The 15,982-nt window shown below is 35.6% G+C and overlaps 2 protein-coding genes across 2 annotated transcripts; both read left to right on the top strand.

Moving 5' to 3' along the window:
* The first annotated feature begins 1,105 nt into the window (after positions 1-1,105).
* LOC104106632 (uncharacterized) lies at positions 1,106-1,930 on the top strand. The gene has a single exon (XM_009615217.1). It carries the CDS (start codon positions 1,106-1,108, stop codon positions 1,928-1,930), a length of 825 nt encoding a protein of 274 aa, XP_009613512.1.
* A 63-nt stretch (positions 1,931-1,993) lies between these two features.
* On the top strand, positions 1,994-15,719 carry LOC138901932 (uncharacterized). Its single transcript, XM_070189732.1, has 3 exons — positions 1,994-2,326; positions 13,434-14,555; positions 15,384-15,719. The coding sequence occupies exons 1-3, from the start codon at positions 1,994-1,996 to the stop codon at positions 15,717-15,719; spliced, it is 1,791 nt and encodes a 596-aa protein (XP_070045833.1).
* Positions 15,720-15,982: the final 263 nt, after the last annotated feature.

The following is a 15,982-nucleotide window of genomic DNA, read 5'->3' as shown; positions in this document are numbered from 1 at the left end:
ACAATAGCGCGACTATAGAAAACCCACGCTTGGGACTTGCTAATTCAGGAAGCGAAGGAACTCCCAATGAATCTCGTAATGAAAGGTCAGGTATACCAAATAATTCTGATTTACAAAGTTTGGTACTAACTTCGTAGAAACAGCTGAAAGAGCAGAATGATCGCATAGAACAAATACTTGGCGTTCCACCCGTGATTAAAGGAGTGGATATTAATAAATATTCACAACAGCCCTGGAAGCCAAGTGCAACACCTTTGCCGATTCCTAAGAAGTTTAAAATGCCTAATATTCTAAAATATGATGGAACAACCGACCCACGAGATCACGTAACCGCGTTTACAACTGGCGTGAAAGGCAACAATTTAACCAAGCAAGAAATTAAATTAGTGTTGGTCAAAAAATTTGGCGAAACACTCACGAAAGGAGCACTAACATGGTATTCTCTCTTACTTGAAAACTCTATTGATTCTTTTACTGAGCTTGCAGATTCATTTATAAAAGAACATTCGGGAGCTCAAAAAGTTGAGAAGAGGATGGAAGACATCTTTAAAATAAAACAAGGGGATACTTAGCTACTCAGGGAATTTGTGGATAGATTTCAACGTGAAAGGATGATGCTACCGCAAGTACCTGATAATTGGGCAGCCATGGCAGTTGCAAGTAACTTAAATGAAAAAAGCTCAGAATCCACGGGGAGACTTAAGGAAAGCTTACGAGAATTCCCTGCTACAACATGGAATGATGTGTACAATAGGTACAACATGAAGCTGCAGATAGAAGAAGACACTATCACTTAGGCAAGGGATGATGAAAGAACAAGTTTAAGACGGCCAGAATCTGAAAAAAGGTCCGGTAAAAATAGGTACGAACCTTATATGGGACCCGCTGGACGGGATTCATGGTCCAAACAAGAAAATAAATGGTATGATTCTAGATCAAGGCATAGAGATGCGGGTTCATCATCCAAGTTCGTAAAAGGGCGAGATGCGCGAGACAGTAATGCCAATACAAATGCAAGGATTGGTGATTACAGTTTCAATATTAGCACTTCTGAGTTGGTAGCTGTTCTAAGGAATATGGGAGATAAGGTGCGCGGCCTAAAGAAATGAGATCAAACCCTAGCAGAAGAAATCCAGATTTTTTGTGCGAGTTTCATAATGACCATGGCCACAAAATAGCAGATTGCAGATTATTACAAGGTGAAGTAGAGCATTTGTTAAAACAAGGTTATTTAACTGACTTGTTCAGTGAGAACGGTAAGCAATCTTATATGAAGAATAAACAAGATCCTCTGAAACCCCCATCACCAAAAAGAACGGTTAACGTGATAAGCGGGGGAGAAGAGGTCAACGGAGTGACATATACGGCTGCAAAGAAGACATCGAAAGTCACGGTCACCCATGGGAAGCGAGTTCGCCAAGTTTTGGAGGAAGACAATATAACGTTTAATGATGCAGATGCAGATGGCTTGATAATCCCCCACAATGATGCACTGGTAATATCTTTACTTGTACATGATACTAATGTTAAACGATTTTTGATTGATCCAGGTAGCTCCGTAAATATTATTCTTCTGAGAGTGGTAAATGAGATGCAAGCTGATGACAAGATGGTACCGAAAGCACATACCTTATCTGGATTTGATAATTCAAGAGTTATCACAAAAGGGGAAATAGTGCTTACCATATTTGCAGAAGGAGTTGTCAAGGATACAAAATTTCAGGTGATAGATATGGACATGACTTATAATATGATTCTTGGCAGGCCGTGGATTCATGATATAGATGATGTACCATCTACTTTAGATCAAATTATTAAGTTTCCTTCGCAATGGGGGATTCGACAAATCCGTGAAGATCAACATGCTTCTAAAAATATTAATTCAGTTGCGGATTCGAGCACAGTGAACGATGATGCAAATAAGAAATAGCAACTACAGAATTTAGTTGAGGACATAAATACACAAACCTCAATTGAAAACAGTTCAGGACAGATGAATGTAGATTCAAAGTCTGACATCATTCAAGAGCCAGAAGAGAATGAAAACATCAAAACAACAATTGAAGAACTCGAGGCTATCACACTTTCCAAGCAATGGCCAGATAGAAAAGTTTATGTCGGAATGAAGCTTAGCCCGGGAATGAAAGGTAAACTTGTCAAATTTTTACAAGCTAAAGTAGATTGCTTTGCTTGGTCGCATTCAGATATGACAGGTATACCACCGGAGATGATGACCTATAAGCTGAATGAAGATCCTTCATATCCACCTGTCAAACAGAAGAAAAGGAACCAGGGATCCTTCAAAAATCAGGTGATCCAGGATGAGGTACAAAAACTTTTAAAAATAGGATCAATACGAGAGGTAAAATATCCTAACTGGCTAGCTAATATTGTAGTAGTACCAAAAAAGAATGGGAAATGACGAGTTTGTGTAGATTATACTAACTTAAATAAGGCTTATCCTAAAAATTCATTTCCTTTACTGCACATAGATCAACTAAATGATTCTACTGCAGGACATGAGTTGTTAAGTTTTTTAGATGCCTATTCAGGATATAACCAGATAAAGATGAACCCTTTAGATGAAGAAAAAACTTCCTTTATCACGGACATGGGGACTTACTGTTATAAAGTCATGCCTTTCGGACTAAAAAATGCTGGAGCCACGTATCAAAGATTGGTAACAAAAATATTTCAAGAACATCTGGGAAAGACTATGGAAGTCTACATTGATGATATGCTAGTCAAATCACTACATGCAGGAGATCATATCCAGCATTTGTAGGACACTTTTCAGATTCTCCGCAAGTTCAATATGAAGTTAAATCCAGAAAAATGTGCCTTTGGCGTGGCTTCAGGTAAGTTTTTGGGTTTTCTTGTTTCTAACCGAGGTATTGAAGTGAACCCTATGTCACACCCCTTTTATACCCCCAAAAAAGATATGTATTATGGATTATTATGGGTTAAAGAGTTTTTTCGATTAAAATGACAAATTTAAGTAGGGATTATTTTAGTTACAGAGTCGCCACTTGGAATTGATTTTTTGGGTGTTTCAAGTTACCTTTTATTTGAATCCCTAGTCAAAAGAAGGCTTGACTCTATTATTATTGATCTGCAAAAATAAAGTCCGGGTAAGAAATTTTGTTGACCGGGGAGAAGGTGTAAGGCATTTCCCGAGTCCCGTGGTTCTAGCATGGTCGCTTTATTGACTACATTTGGCTTGATTTAATTTTGGATAAACTGTGATTTGTTGGTTTCCATGCTTTATCTATCCGCTTTTAATTATTAAAATATGAAATTATCTTTGAAACGAATCACATGTTTAAATCCGTTTAGTTTATTGTGGCAAAATCATGTTACACGTACATGTACACAATTAATATCATTTTATTATATTAAGATTGTTTTGACCAAAGTTGCATGAATACATACTTCGCTTTTAATTTTGAAAATCACAATTATGCCATGCAAACGTATACATAATCGCAATAAACTAATTAAAAGCGCTCCTAAAGTACTCTAACGATGTTCATTATTCTTCCTAAACTTTGAGATTATTGTGAGGTCATGAATTATGGAATTACTTGTGGAAGAAGTGTATGAATTTAGATATTTGAATAAATAAACCATCATATACCAATACCCTATAGCCCAATAATTGAAGCCCAAACTTATTAGGGTCCAAATCTTCCCAACTTTAAAGCAAGTTTGAATACCATATTTTCAGAAACATAATTAATCATATAACTTTTAAGGACTAATTTACATTATTATTTATAAAATTTAAAGGTAAATAAATAAAATCACATGAAATAGGATAAAAAGAAAATAGGAAAGAATAAACCTTTAATGCAAAATTTCCAATTAAATGAGTCTTCAAGAACATGTACAAAAACTCAGACGAACGCCGAACAAGCATAAGCGAAGAAGAACATCAAAGTTAGTGATCGGAGCTCCAACAAAATTTTCGACCTCGACTATTGACTCCACTATTTGGCGTGTGAAAAGGGATATTTTGAAGTATTTTTTGTTGGTTTTTGGGTGATGAATTGTTGGATTTTCCGAAAGAAAGACGAAGAAAGAATGACACAAGTAGAAATTCCCTTAGCGTAGAAGAAGAAAAATAATTTCTCTCATTTCCCTCCTCTCTTCTTTTTTTCTCCTCCTCTCCCCTTTTCTCCTCACATTTCTCTTCTATTTATAGAAAAAAAATTCGGAAATTTTTCAGATTTTTTATTTATTTTTTAATTTTTAATTAAAAAGAATTCCCACTTTCCATTTTTCTTCTTTTAAAAAAAAAATAATTCTCCACTTTCTTTTAATTTTATTTTTTAATTTCTCACTTTGTTTACTTTACTTTTTTGTTTTTTATTTTCCACTTTTTTTACTTTTCTTTTTTTAATTTCCACTTATTTTACTTTTCTTTTTTAAATTTACACTTTCTTTTACTTTTTTTTTAAAAAAAATTTCAGCTACATTTACTTTTATTTTTTAATTCCAAATTTCTTTTACTTTTCATTTTTTTAAATTTTCACATTCTTTTACTTTTATTTTTTTAATTTTCCACTTTCTTTTAATTTTTTATTAAACAATTTCCATCTACTTTTACTTTTTAATTCCATACTTCTACTTTTCCTATTTGTTTATTCCCATCCAAAATTTTAAATTTTTTTCTTCTATTTTTTAATTTATTTTATTTTAAAATAAATATAAATATAAATATAAAAATAATACTAATAGTAATAATTGACCTTTTAAATTATTTTTAATTTTTACCCTATAAAAAAATGTAACAAAGCTAAAAAAATATATTAAATTTCTAAAAATATTTACATAGTAGAAGATGATAAAAATTCAAAATATAGTCAAAAATTAGGTGCTCACAGCTGCCCCTCTTTACTTGGAAACATGAAGAGTTTTCAGGCAAAGACTAGGTGAGCCATGTGACTAATTTTTGACCCAACCGTTATTCAAAAGGAAAAGAAATAAAAGCAACCGAGTCCTGATTTTGGACAACTTTCATATCCCAGGTTATAGGGAAATCAGGTCACGTGTATTTCAAGGAGAATAGTGGAATGATGAGTTGATGAGTCGAGTGAGGTTCCGTCAAGGCTCCGATCCACGATCCTGCTATTATATCAAAATAAAAAAGAAGCTAAACAAGCCTGTCAGCTATGAGTTACAAGATTCCTATCTATGAGTCTTCTGAAACTTGATTTTGAGTCTTGACTGGTTCTTTATGTAGACTCTGATCTAAACCTTGATGCTCGCTAGATGTAGGTGCTAGTTCATTTTTCTATAGCTTCTTCTAATTAAAACGAGACTCCAATGCTTGTGGCTTCAGTCATGTCTTGAGCATTCCACATCTTTTCAACTGCTTTTGCATTTTGGATTCACCTATTTTTTCTTTTCTTTTATTCTGAATTGAGACTTCTTCTTTTGGTCATCTCGAACCCTGTGCCTCGAGGTAAAACCTACTCAGACACCAAAACAAAGAAACAAATTTTTTGTACCCCAGTTTGCACAAGGAAAATTTCGTGAGTTATTGTACCAAAATTCTAAACTACTTCTTTATTGAAAGCAATAAAAGGTCGGGAATGGTGTACCTCAAAAAAAAAAAACAGAGACTAGGGAATGGAGACCCTATGTCTAAAATGAAAGAAACTTGGGAGTGGAGACCCTATATTGGAAAAGCGACTAGGGATTGGTATACCCTGATACTCGTAAGGAAATATAACCAGGGGTTGGTACCCTTATTACGGAAAAAGAATGTAATCAGGGGTTGGTACCCTGTATTACTGAAAATAATGTAGTCATGGGATGACGTCTTGTATTACTGAAAGAAAATGTAACCAGGGGATGGCACCCTGTATTACGGAAAAGAAATGTAACCAGGGGTTGGTGCCCTGTATTACTGAAATCAAAATGAATCCCCTGGGTGAAAAGGTTCTACCTGGGTTAAACTGCGAAAAGCGAGCCTGGGCGAAGAGTACTTCTACCCAGAATATGAGCTGGATCCCCCTAAGTGAAAAGTTTCTACCTGGGTGAAGCTACGTAAAACAACCTGAGCGAAGAGTACTTCTACTCGGAACTATGAGCTGGATCCCCCTAGGGAAAAAGGTTCTACCTGGGTTAAGCTACGTAAAATAACCTGAGCGAAGATTACTTCTACCCGAAACTATGAGCTGGATCCCCCTAGGCGAAAAGGTTCTACCCGGGTTAAGCTACGAAAAACAGCCTGGGCGAAGAGTACTTCTACCTGCAAACTATGAGCTGGATCCCCCTAGGAGAAAAGGTTCTACCTAGGTTAAGCAACGTAAAACATCATACGCTAAGAGTACTTCTACCCGGAACTCTAAGCTGGATCCACCTAGGCGAAAAGGTTCTACCTGGGTTAAGCTATGAAAAATAGCTTGAGCAAAGAGTACTTCTACCCGGAAACTATGAGCTGGATTCCCCCAGGCGAAAAGGTTCTACCTGGGTTAAGCTACGAAAAACTACTTGGGCAAAGAGTACTTCTACCCGGAACTATGAGCTGGATCCCCCTAGGCGAAAAGGTTCTACCTGGGTTAAGCAACGTAAAACAACCTGAGTGAAAAGTACTTCTACCTGGAAACTATGAGCTGGATCTCCCTAGGCGAAAAGGTTCTACCTGGGTTAAGATACGAAAAACATCTTGGGCAAAGAGTACTTCTACCCAGAACTATGAGCTGGATCCCCCCAGGCGAAAATGTTCTACCTGAGTTAAGCTACGTAAAACAACCTGAGCGAAGAGTACTTCTGACCGAAAACTATGGGCTGGATCCTTCTAGGCAAAATGATTCTACCTGGGTTAAGCTACGTAAAACATCCTGGGCGAAGAGTACGTCTACCCGGAACTATGAGCTGGATCCCCCTAGGCGAAAAGGTTCTACCTGGGTTAATCTACGTAAAACAAGCCTGGGCGAATAGTACTTCTACCTGAAAATATGAGCTGGATCCCCCTAGGCGAAAAGGTTCTACCTAGGTTAAGCTACGAAAAATAAGCCTGGACAAAGAGTACTTTTACCCGGAACTATGAGCTGGATCCCCCTAGGCGAAAAGGTTCTACCTGGGTTAAGCTACGAAAAATAATCCTGGACGAGGAGTACTTCTATCCGGAACTGTGAGCTGGATCCCCCTAGGCGACAAGGTTCTACCTGGGTTAAGCTACGAAAATGAGAGGTACGAACAGTAGTGATGCATGCTAAAAATAAAGGAAATTGGAGATTTTAAGGAAACTTACATTTGGTGACATTCGTTCTTTAGGAATCGCCATTCTGCACTGCTTTGTTCCTGCTGTAAACAAAGAAAAATTGTGAGTTTTAAAAGTGGTGGTCTGTTTGTGGCCTTGATGTCTTTGGCAGCTTGACTTTGTGTACATCTTCTTTTGATGATGATTTCAACCTGTCACTAAATGGTTCGTGAATACTACTTGCATTTCTGGCCCCGGAGAGCTTTTGACTTTTCAAACTTTTACATGACGGTTGGTCGCGTGGGATTTAACCTTTTCAACTTTATTTTGCCTTTGTGGCAATTTACTTTCGACTTCTTTCTTCAAAAACTCTCAATTTCAGAGCATTGGGGAACCTTTGGCTTTTCAAACTTTGCCAAAATGGTTAGCCACTTGTGACTTAACCTTTTCAACTTCATTTTGCCTTTCTAGGCACTTTCAATTCGATTTCCTCCTTTTGAGAGTTTTTGATTTCAAAGCATCAACCACCATGGCCAGTCGGGGTTGACTTGATGCCCCTGTTGAGGCTTGGTACCTCTTGAATATTAGTTTGTATCAAATAAAAGCCTTGTAAATCAGTCTTGCCTTCCCTTTTTCGCCTTAGTTTTGGAACAGAGTTAGACAGAAAGGGATTCAAAGAACAACAAACAATGGAATAGACAATGAATTTAGACAAAAGGTATCCCTTTTGGGGAAAGGAAAGAATGACTTATTTGGAGTACATGCGGACTTCAATGAACATGACATACCTTTTGGACTGGATGCCTGATCTGTGTAAACCGTCTGACTCTGAGAAATTCATCACAACCTTTGCCTCGAAATCGAGAAACCTTGCCTAGGACTGTGTCGATGCCAATGGTTGTGAGGATCCTCTTTTTGATCCATGGCATCCTTTGTGGGTTTTCACCAGTTGACCTCTCTCTTCTCACCATCGCCTTATAATGCTCCTTGTGAGTTTTCACTAAAAAGACTCTCTCATTTTAGTTTCTTTACTCACCATTGCCTTACGGTGCCCATAAGGGTTTTCACCAGTCTCATTTTATTTCTCTCATTTTGGTTGCACCAGATCCAAGTGGTTGTATCCTCCAATTTTGAACATTCTCATCGATTGATCGGAAGGACTTGAAAAGGATTTGGGTAAAAAGAATTTGGATTGAATTACAACCTTGGAACCTCTCAGGCGAGACCATTGTCGAACCATTGTAACATCTGCCCCAGTTTCAACGTTCGGGGAAATTTGGATTTTTGTTTTGGTGTGACTGAACCTCAGAGAGAGGCTGCCTACGTATCCTTTCGGAATTAAGTCGAACGTAGTTCAAGGAACTTTATTTTTTTATATTTTTCTTTTTCTTTTTCTTCTGTTTTATTTTCTTTTCTCTTTCTTTTTCCTTTCCTTTTTCCTCTTTTTTTTTTCATTTCATTTTATTTTTGTCTTTTCTTCTTCTTTTGTTTTTGTTTTTTTTTCATTTTTTTTCTTTTTCATTTTTCATTAAATTATTTTTCAATAATAACTTCCAGGTTCCAAAGAGGGTAATAAAAAAAAAGATCCAGCTCAAAGGATTTGCAAAGGGTTGAATATTTGAATAATGAGAAAGAAAGCCTTCTTCATCCCAACCGGAGAACATTAAAGCTATATAGAGGATCAAGCATAGTACCTTTTGACTGCACTTGCGTTGACAGTTGTTTCAGAGACATTTCCTTCGATGTTTCTCAAGTACAACACTTCCTTTTGGCAGTACTCTTGTTACAATGTATGGACCTTTCCAATCTGGAGCCACTTTCCCTTAGTTGTTCCGATTCTTTGTTTTATATCCTTAAACTTATCTTCATTGCATTCTGACTCTTGAATCATTATTTCAAAGTCTGACAACATTTTAAGATCTGAGCATGAGGTCTGCAAGCATGTCATATCATTAAAATATGAATTAACAGAACTGAAAAGAGAATAAGAAAAGTGACAAGATTAAGAAAAGAGACATTCCTGGACAACGAAATATTAATTTTATTTGATTTTTATTTTATTTTTTTGATTTTTTTTCTTTTGATTTTTAAAGATAGAAGGGTTTACATTGGAAAGTAAGACAATAAAGTAAAACATCCGGATCACACCCTGAGATAATCTGAACACATAAAGGATAGCAAGACTGGCTACCGAGACTCCCATCTGATGGGGGACTTTCAAGCTTGGCGACTGTTTTTTGGCTTTTCTTCTGTCTCAACAATGGCTGCAATGGCCTTTAGTGCCAGATCAAATTCCCCATCTTCACAGATCATTCCGACTACTGGCCCATTGGTGTGAGTAGGCAGAGGATTGTTCATCATATTAGGGGCCTTTTCATCCCTAAGTACTATTGCCTTGATCTCGATGAGATCTTCCACTGCTCTCTTAAGAGTCCAACAGTCTTCTGTATCATGTCCCACTGCTTTAGAGTGGCATTCACATCTAGCATTAGCCCGGTGCAAGGGGGATTCAGAGTTTGGCCGGTTCGGGGCTACTGGTTGTAGTAGACCTAGCCTGACTAGCTTTTGGAACAAGCTCGAGTATGATTCACCAACAGGGGTGAACTGATTCCTTCTGGGGAGGCTCTTTTTTTTTTCTTGTTTTTTTTTGATTTTTTTTCATATCTTGATTTCTTTTTCTTTTTCTTTTTGTTGCTTTTCGCTCTTTGTTTTTCTTTGTTATCTTTTTGTCACTCTATTCTTTCTTTTTCACTCATTTTTTTTTTCGGTTTATTTTTTCACTCAATTTGTTTATGGCTATGATCGAATCTGATGGGGATTGCCTACGTATCATAAAGTCGCATGAATCAGATCATTTCGTAGTTCAAGGATAAATCAGGAATAGTAAATAAACTAACATTTTTTACTCATATACAAAACAAACCACGAAAGCTTCTAACAAGGAAAATATTTTTGATTTTTTTGATTTTTTATTTTTTTGGGGGAAGTTTTTGAAAGAAAAACTTCTTTAAGAATAAAGAAAATATTTTTGTATTTTGATTTTTTTAATATATTCTTTTTATATTTTGGTAATTTCTGAAAGAAAATATTATTTTTTTTGGATTTTGATTTTTTTTTGAGAATTTTTTAAAAGAAAGATTTCTAAAGAAGAAAGATTTTTTTTTGAATTTCGATTTTTATTTTATTTTTTCCGAAGAAAGACTTCTAAAGAAGGAATAAAAATATATTTTTGGATTTTGATTTGATTTTCTTTTTCGAATGAAAGACTTCTAAAAAGAAAGAAAATATTTTTGATTTTTATTTTTTTTATTTTAGATTTTCTAACGAAAGATTTCAAAAGAAGGAATTAAATGAAAATATTTTTGAATTTTTTCAAAAAGAATTAGGCCTGGAACCAATGAGGTTTGCTTACGTATCTCACATCCGGTGAGAATCAGACCCGCGTAGTTCGGTCAGTTTTGATACAACATGGAAAACATGATTTTTTTTGACTCATTTTGAACTGACTTTTCTTTTTCTCTCTTTTATTTTCAAAATTTCGGCAGAGTTTAAGAATTTTTCAAATAACTGGGTTTTTGAGAACCTGGTGAATTTTTCTTTTCCTACCCAGCTCTTGGTTTTTCTTGATTATTCTCCCCTATTCTAGAAGCCGATCGACATGCAAGTCGAAACAGATAAATGCAAAAATAGCACGTAGGATGCATCACGATAGTCTTTTATTTTTTGGGTACACCTGTCTTAGACGGACCAAACCCCTGTGTTGAGTCCCCAAAGTCAAATGCACATGATGCAAACAAACGTTCCTACTAGGGATCCGAGATGAGGCTATGTTATTGTATATTTAAAATCCTTGGGGGGGGGGGGGGGAGTGTTTTAGACCTGGCTTACCCAATCGGACAACTCGAGCTGAGGTGGGGGCAACGTACCGGGAGCACGAAAGTCTACCCGGCCTAGTTGCTGATGCACCTTCGTTCTATTTGGTATGACCTCTAATAGAAAGTGGGCCACGCGCATGTGTGCACCATAAATTCAGAAGACTCAGAAGGGAGGCGTAAGAAGGCAGTTTATACAGTTCAAATAATATCAAAGCGGTAAATGATCGGCAATTAGCACATTAGGCCCACAAAACACAGTAATATCAACAATCAAGAAAGCCAAGTATATATCACATTACAAGCTCGAATTATGAACCCTGAACCAGAAGTTCTGGGTTCTTTTCCCCAGCGGAGTCGCCAGAGCTGTCACACCTCTTTTTGCCACAAAAGATATGTATTATGGATTAAAGAGTTTTTCCAATTAAAGTGATAAATTTGAGTAGAGATTATTTTATTTACAGAGTCGCCACTTGGAATTGATTTTTTGGGTGTTCCAAGTCACATTTTATTTGAATCCCTAGTCAAAGGAAGATTTGACTCTATTATTATTGGTCTGCGAAAACAAAGTCCAGGTAAGAAATTCTGTTGACCGGGGAGAAGGTGTAAGGCATTCCCCGAGTTTCGTGGTTCTAGCACGGTCGCTTTATTGACTACATTTGGCTTGATTTAATTTTGGATAAACTGTGATTTATTGGTTTCAATGCTTTATCTATCCGCTTTTAAATATTAAGATATGGAATTATCTTTGAAACGAATCATGTGTGTGAATCCGTTTTGTTTATTGTGCCAAAATCATGTCATGCGTACATGTACACAATTAATATCATTTTATTATATTAAAATTGTTTTGACCAAAGTTGTGCGAATACATACTTCGATTTTAATTTTGAAAATCACAATTATGCCACGCAAATGTATACATAATCGCGATAAAATAATTAAAAGCGCGCCTAAATCACTCTAACGATGTTCGTTATTCTTCCTAAACTTTGAGATTATTGTGAGGTCACGAATTATGGAATTACTTGTGGAAGAAGTGTATGATTTTAGATATTTGAATAAATAAATCATCATATATCAATACCCTATAGCCCAACAATTGAAACCCAAACTTATTAGGGTCCAAATCTTTCCAACTTTAGAGCAAGTTTGAATACCATATTTCCAGAAACATAATTAAGTATATAACTTTTAAGGACTAATTTATATTATTATTTATAAAATTTAAAGGCAAATAAATAAAATCACATGAAATAAGATAAAAAGAACAGAGGAAAGAATAAACCTTTAATACAAAATTTTCAATTAAATGAGTCTTCAAGAATATGTACAATAACTCAGACGAACGCCGAATAAGCATAAGCGAAGAAGAACATCAAAGCTAGTGAACGGAGCTCCAACTGAATTCTCGACCTCGACTATTGACTCCACTGTTTGGCGTGTAAAAAGGGATATTTTGAAGTATTTTTTATTGGGTTTTGGGTGATGAATTGCTGGATTTTCCGAAAGAAAGACGAAGAAAGAATGACACAAGTAGAAATTCCCTTAGCGTAGAAGAAGAAAAACAATTTCTCTCAATTCCCTCTTTTCTTTTTTTCTTCTCCTCTCCCCTTTTCTCCTCATATTTCTCTTCTATTTATAGAAAAAAAATTAGAATTGTTTTCATATTTTTGTATTATTTTATTATTATTTTTTAATTAAAAAGAATTCCCACTTCCCATTTTTCTTCTTGTTTTTTTAAAAAAATAATTCTCCACTTTCCTTTACTTTTATTTTTTAATTTTCCACTTTTTTTACTTTACTTTTTTTATTTTCCACTTATTTTACTTTTCTTTTTTTAATTTCCACTTATTTTACTTTTCTATTTTAAATTTTCACTTTCTTTTACTTTTTTTTTAAAAATTTTTAGCTACCTTTACTTTTATTTTTTAATTTCAACTTTATTTTACTTTTCATTTTTTTAAATTTCCACATTCTTTTACTTTTATTTTTTTAATTTTTCACTTTCTTTTACTTTATTATTAAGCAATTTCCACCTACTTTTACTTTTACTTTTTAATTCCATACTTCTACTTTTCCTATTTTTTTTTATTCCCATCCAAATTTTTTTTAAAATATTTATTTTTTTCGATTTTTTAATTTAATTTATTTTAAAATAAAAATAAAAATAAAAATATAAATAATACTAATAGTAATAATTGACCTTTTAAAATATTTTTAATTTTTACACTATAAAAATGTAACTAAGCTAAAATAATATATTAAATTTCTAAAAATATTTACATAGTAGAAGATGATAAAAATTCAAAATATAGTAAAACATTAGGTGCTCACACCCTACACAGATCAAACCCATTGAGGAGATACCAGACATACTCATGAGCAAAAAAGAGGTGCAGAGGTTGACAGGTAGGATCGCAGCTTTGGGAAGATTTATTTTCAAATCTTCGGAGAAAAGTTTTAAGTTCTTCTCAATATTGAAAAAGCAAAACCAATTTGAGTGGACTGACGAATGTCAACAAGCTCTTAAAAATCTAAAAGCATATTTATCAAATCCACCCCTATTGGCTAAACCAAAGGATAGAGAAAGGCTACTCATCTATCACGCTGTGTCAGAAATGGCGGTAAGTGCAGTACTGGTACGAGAAGATAAAGGTAAACGATCTCCAATTTATTATGTTAGCAAATCTTTGTTGGATGTTGAAACTCGATACCCTCACTTAAAAAAACTTGCTTTAGCATTAGTTATGGCATCTAGAAAGTTGAGGCCTTATTTTCAATGCCATCCTATCTCTGTAGTAACTGCCTATCCCCTAAGAAATATATTGCTTAAGCAAGAGCTGTCAGGTAGGTTAGCTAAATGGGCTATTGAACTTAGTGAATACGATATTGTGTATCAACCTAGAACTGCGATCAAATCTCAAGTTTTAGCAGATTTTGTGGCAGATTTCAATGCAGGAATAGTTCCTGAAGCAAAAAAGGAACTACAGGTATTCACCGGATCTAATCCGGGTACTTGGACCCTATTTACTGACGGCTCCTCAAATGTTAAAGAAGCGGGCTTAGGTATTGTTCTAATCCCACCTTCGGGAGAAATCATAAGGCAAGCAATAAAATGCTATCCCATTACTAACAATGAAGCAGAGTATGAAGCTGTAATTGCAGGACTGGAACTGCCACGAGAACTTGGGATAGAGCAGATTGTAATCAAAAGTGATTCGCGGCTGGTAGTTAACCAGATGCAGAGGACTTACATAACAAGAGAGGTACGAATGCAGCAATATTTGGAAAAGGCGCGAGAATTAATCAGACAGTTCCAATCATGGAAAATCGTGCAAATACCCAAGGAGGAAAATGCAGAAGCAGATGCACTGGCTAATCTCGCATCTGTTGCCGAAGTAACGAATGCAGAAAATGCTATCGTAATACTTTTGTTCCATTCAGCACTTGACCAAGATAAAAATGAGGTAAATTTCAATAATTTGACTTGGGATTGGAGAAACGAATTTGTTAACTTTCTGCAGTACGGAATTCTACCTGAAGACAAGAAAAGATCTCAGTCACTTTGACGAAAAGCTGCCCGTAACTATTTGGTTCGAGGAAACCTTTATTGAAAGATGTTCGGAGGACCTTTAGCAAGATGTCTCGGACCTTCTCAAATAGAATATGTGATGAGAGAAGTACATGAGGGACATTGTGGAAATCACGCAGGAGGAAGGTCCTTGGTAAAAACTCTAATAAGAGCAGGATACTATTGGCCAAAAATGGAAGAAGATGTGGAAAGTTTTGTGGCCAAGTGTGACAAATGCCAATGATATGGCAATAACATGCATCGCCCATCAGAGTTATTACATCCGGTTATTTCACCATGGCCTTTTATGAAGTGGGGGATGGATATCGTGGGACCACTGCCACAAGCTAAAGGAAAGGTACGGTTTTTATTAGTATTAACGGATTATTTTTCCAAATAGGTAGAAGCAGGAGCCTTCAAACAAGTGCGGGAGAAAGAAGCCATGAACTTTATTTGGCGAAACATTATATGCCGGTTCGGAGTTCTAAAAGAAATCGTATGTGATAATGGCCCGCAATTCTTAGGCACGAAAATCACAGAAGTTTTTCAGAGTTAGCAGATTGAAAGGATAACTTCCACACCTTACCACCATGTGGCCAATGGACAAGACGAATCAAAAAATAAAGTTATTATTAATAACTTGAAGAAAAGACTAGAGGAGTCAAATGGCAAGTGGCTTGAAGTGTTACCAAGAGTCTTATGGGCTTATTGAACGACATCAAAGACAGGTACGGGAGAGACTCCATTTTCACTTGTTTATGACGTTGAAGCCTTAATTACAGTTGAAGTAGGTGAACCAAGTACGAGATATATACAAGCAACTGAGGAATCAAATGAGGAAGAGATGAGAATGAATTTAGATTTGCTTGAAGAAAGGAGAGAAGCGGCTCTAATAAGAATGGAGGCTCAGAAACAAATTATCGAGCGATACTACAACCAGAAAGGTCATCTTAGATACTTCAAAATTGGGGACTTCATCCTCAAAAAGGTTTTTCAATCAACAAAAGCAGCTAATGTAAGGAAATTGAGTCCAAATTGGGAAGGACCCTATAGAATTTGAAGCATCACTAGAAAGGGAGCATATGAGTTGGAAACCATAGAAGCCAAAGTACTACCATCAAATTGGAACGTTGTTCATTTAAAGAAGTATTACTTCTAGGCAAAAGAAGTACCCATGGTCAGGTATCACTCAAATATGATTTTATTTTATTCTTTTTAATTATACTAACTATTTTAGATGATAGGCAAAAAGCTAACCCGTACTAAATGATGATATTAGACCCGAAAGACACGAGGAATACTGAATTATTCCTGGTCTAGGTT

Source organism: Nicotiana tomentosiformis, chromosome 11 (genome assembly GCF_000390325.3).
Source record: "Nicotiana tomentosiformis chromosome 11, ASM39032v3, whole genome shotgun sequence".
Lineage (NCBI taxonomy): Eukaryota > Viridiplantae > Streptophyta > Magnoliopsida > Solanales > Solanaceae > Nicotiana > Nicotiana tomentosiformis.
This window is presented reverse-complemented; position numbering and strand designations above follow the sequence as displayed.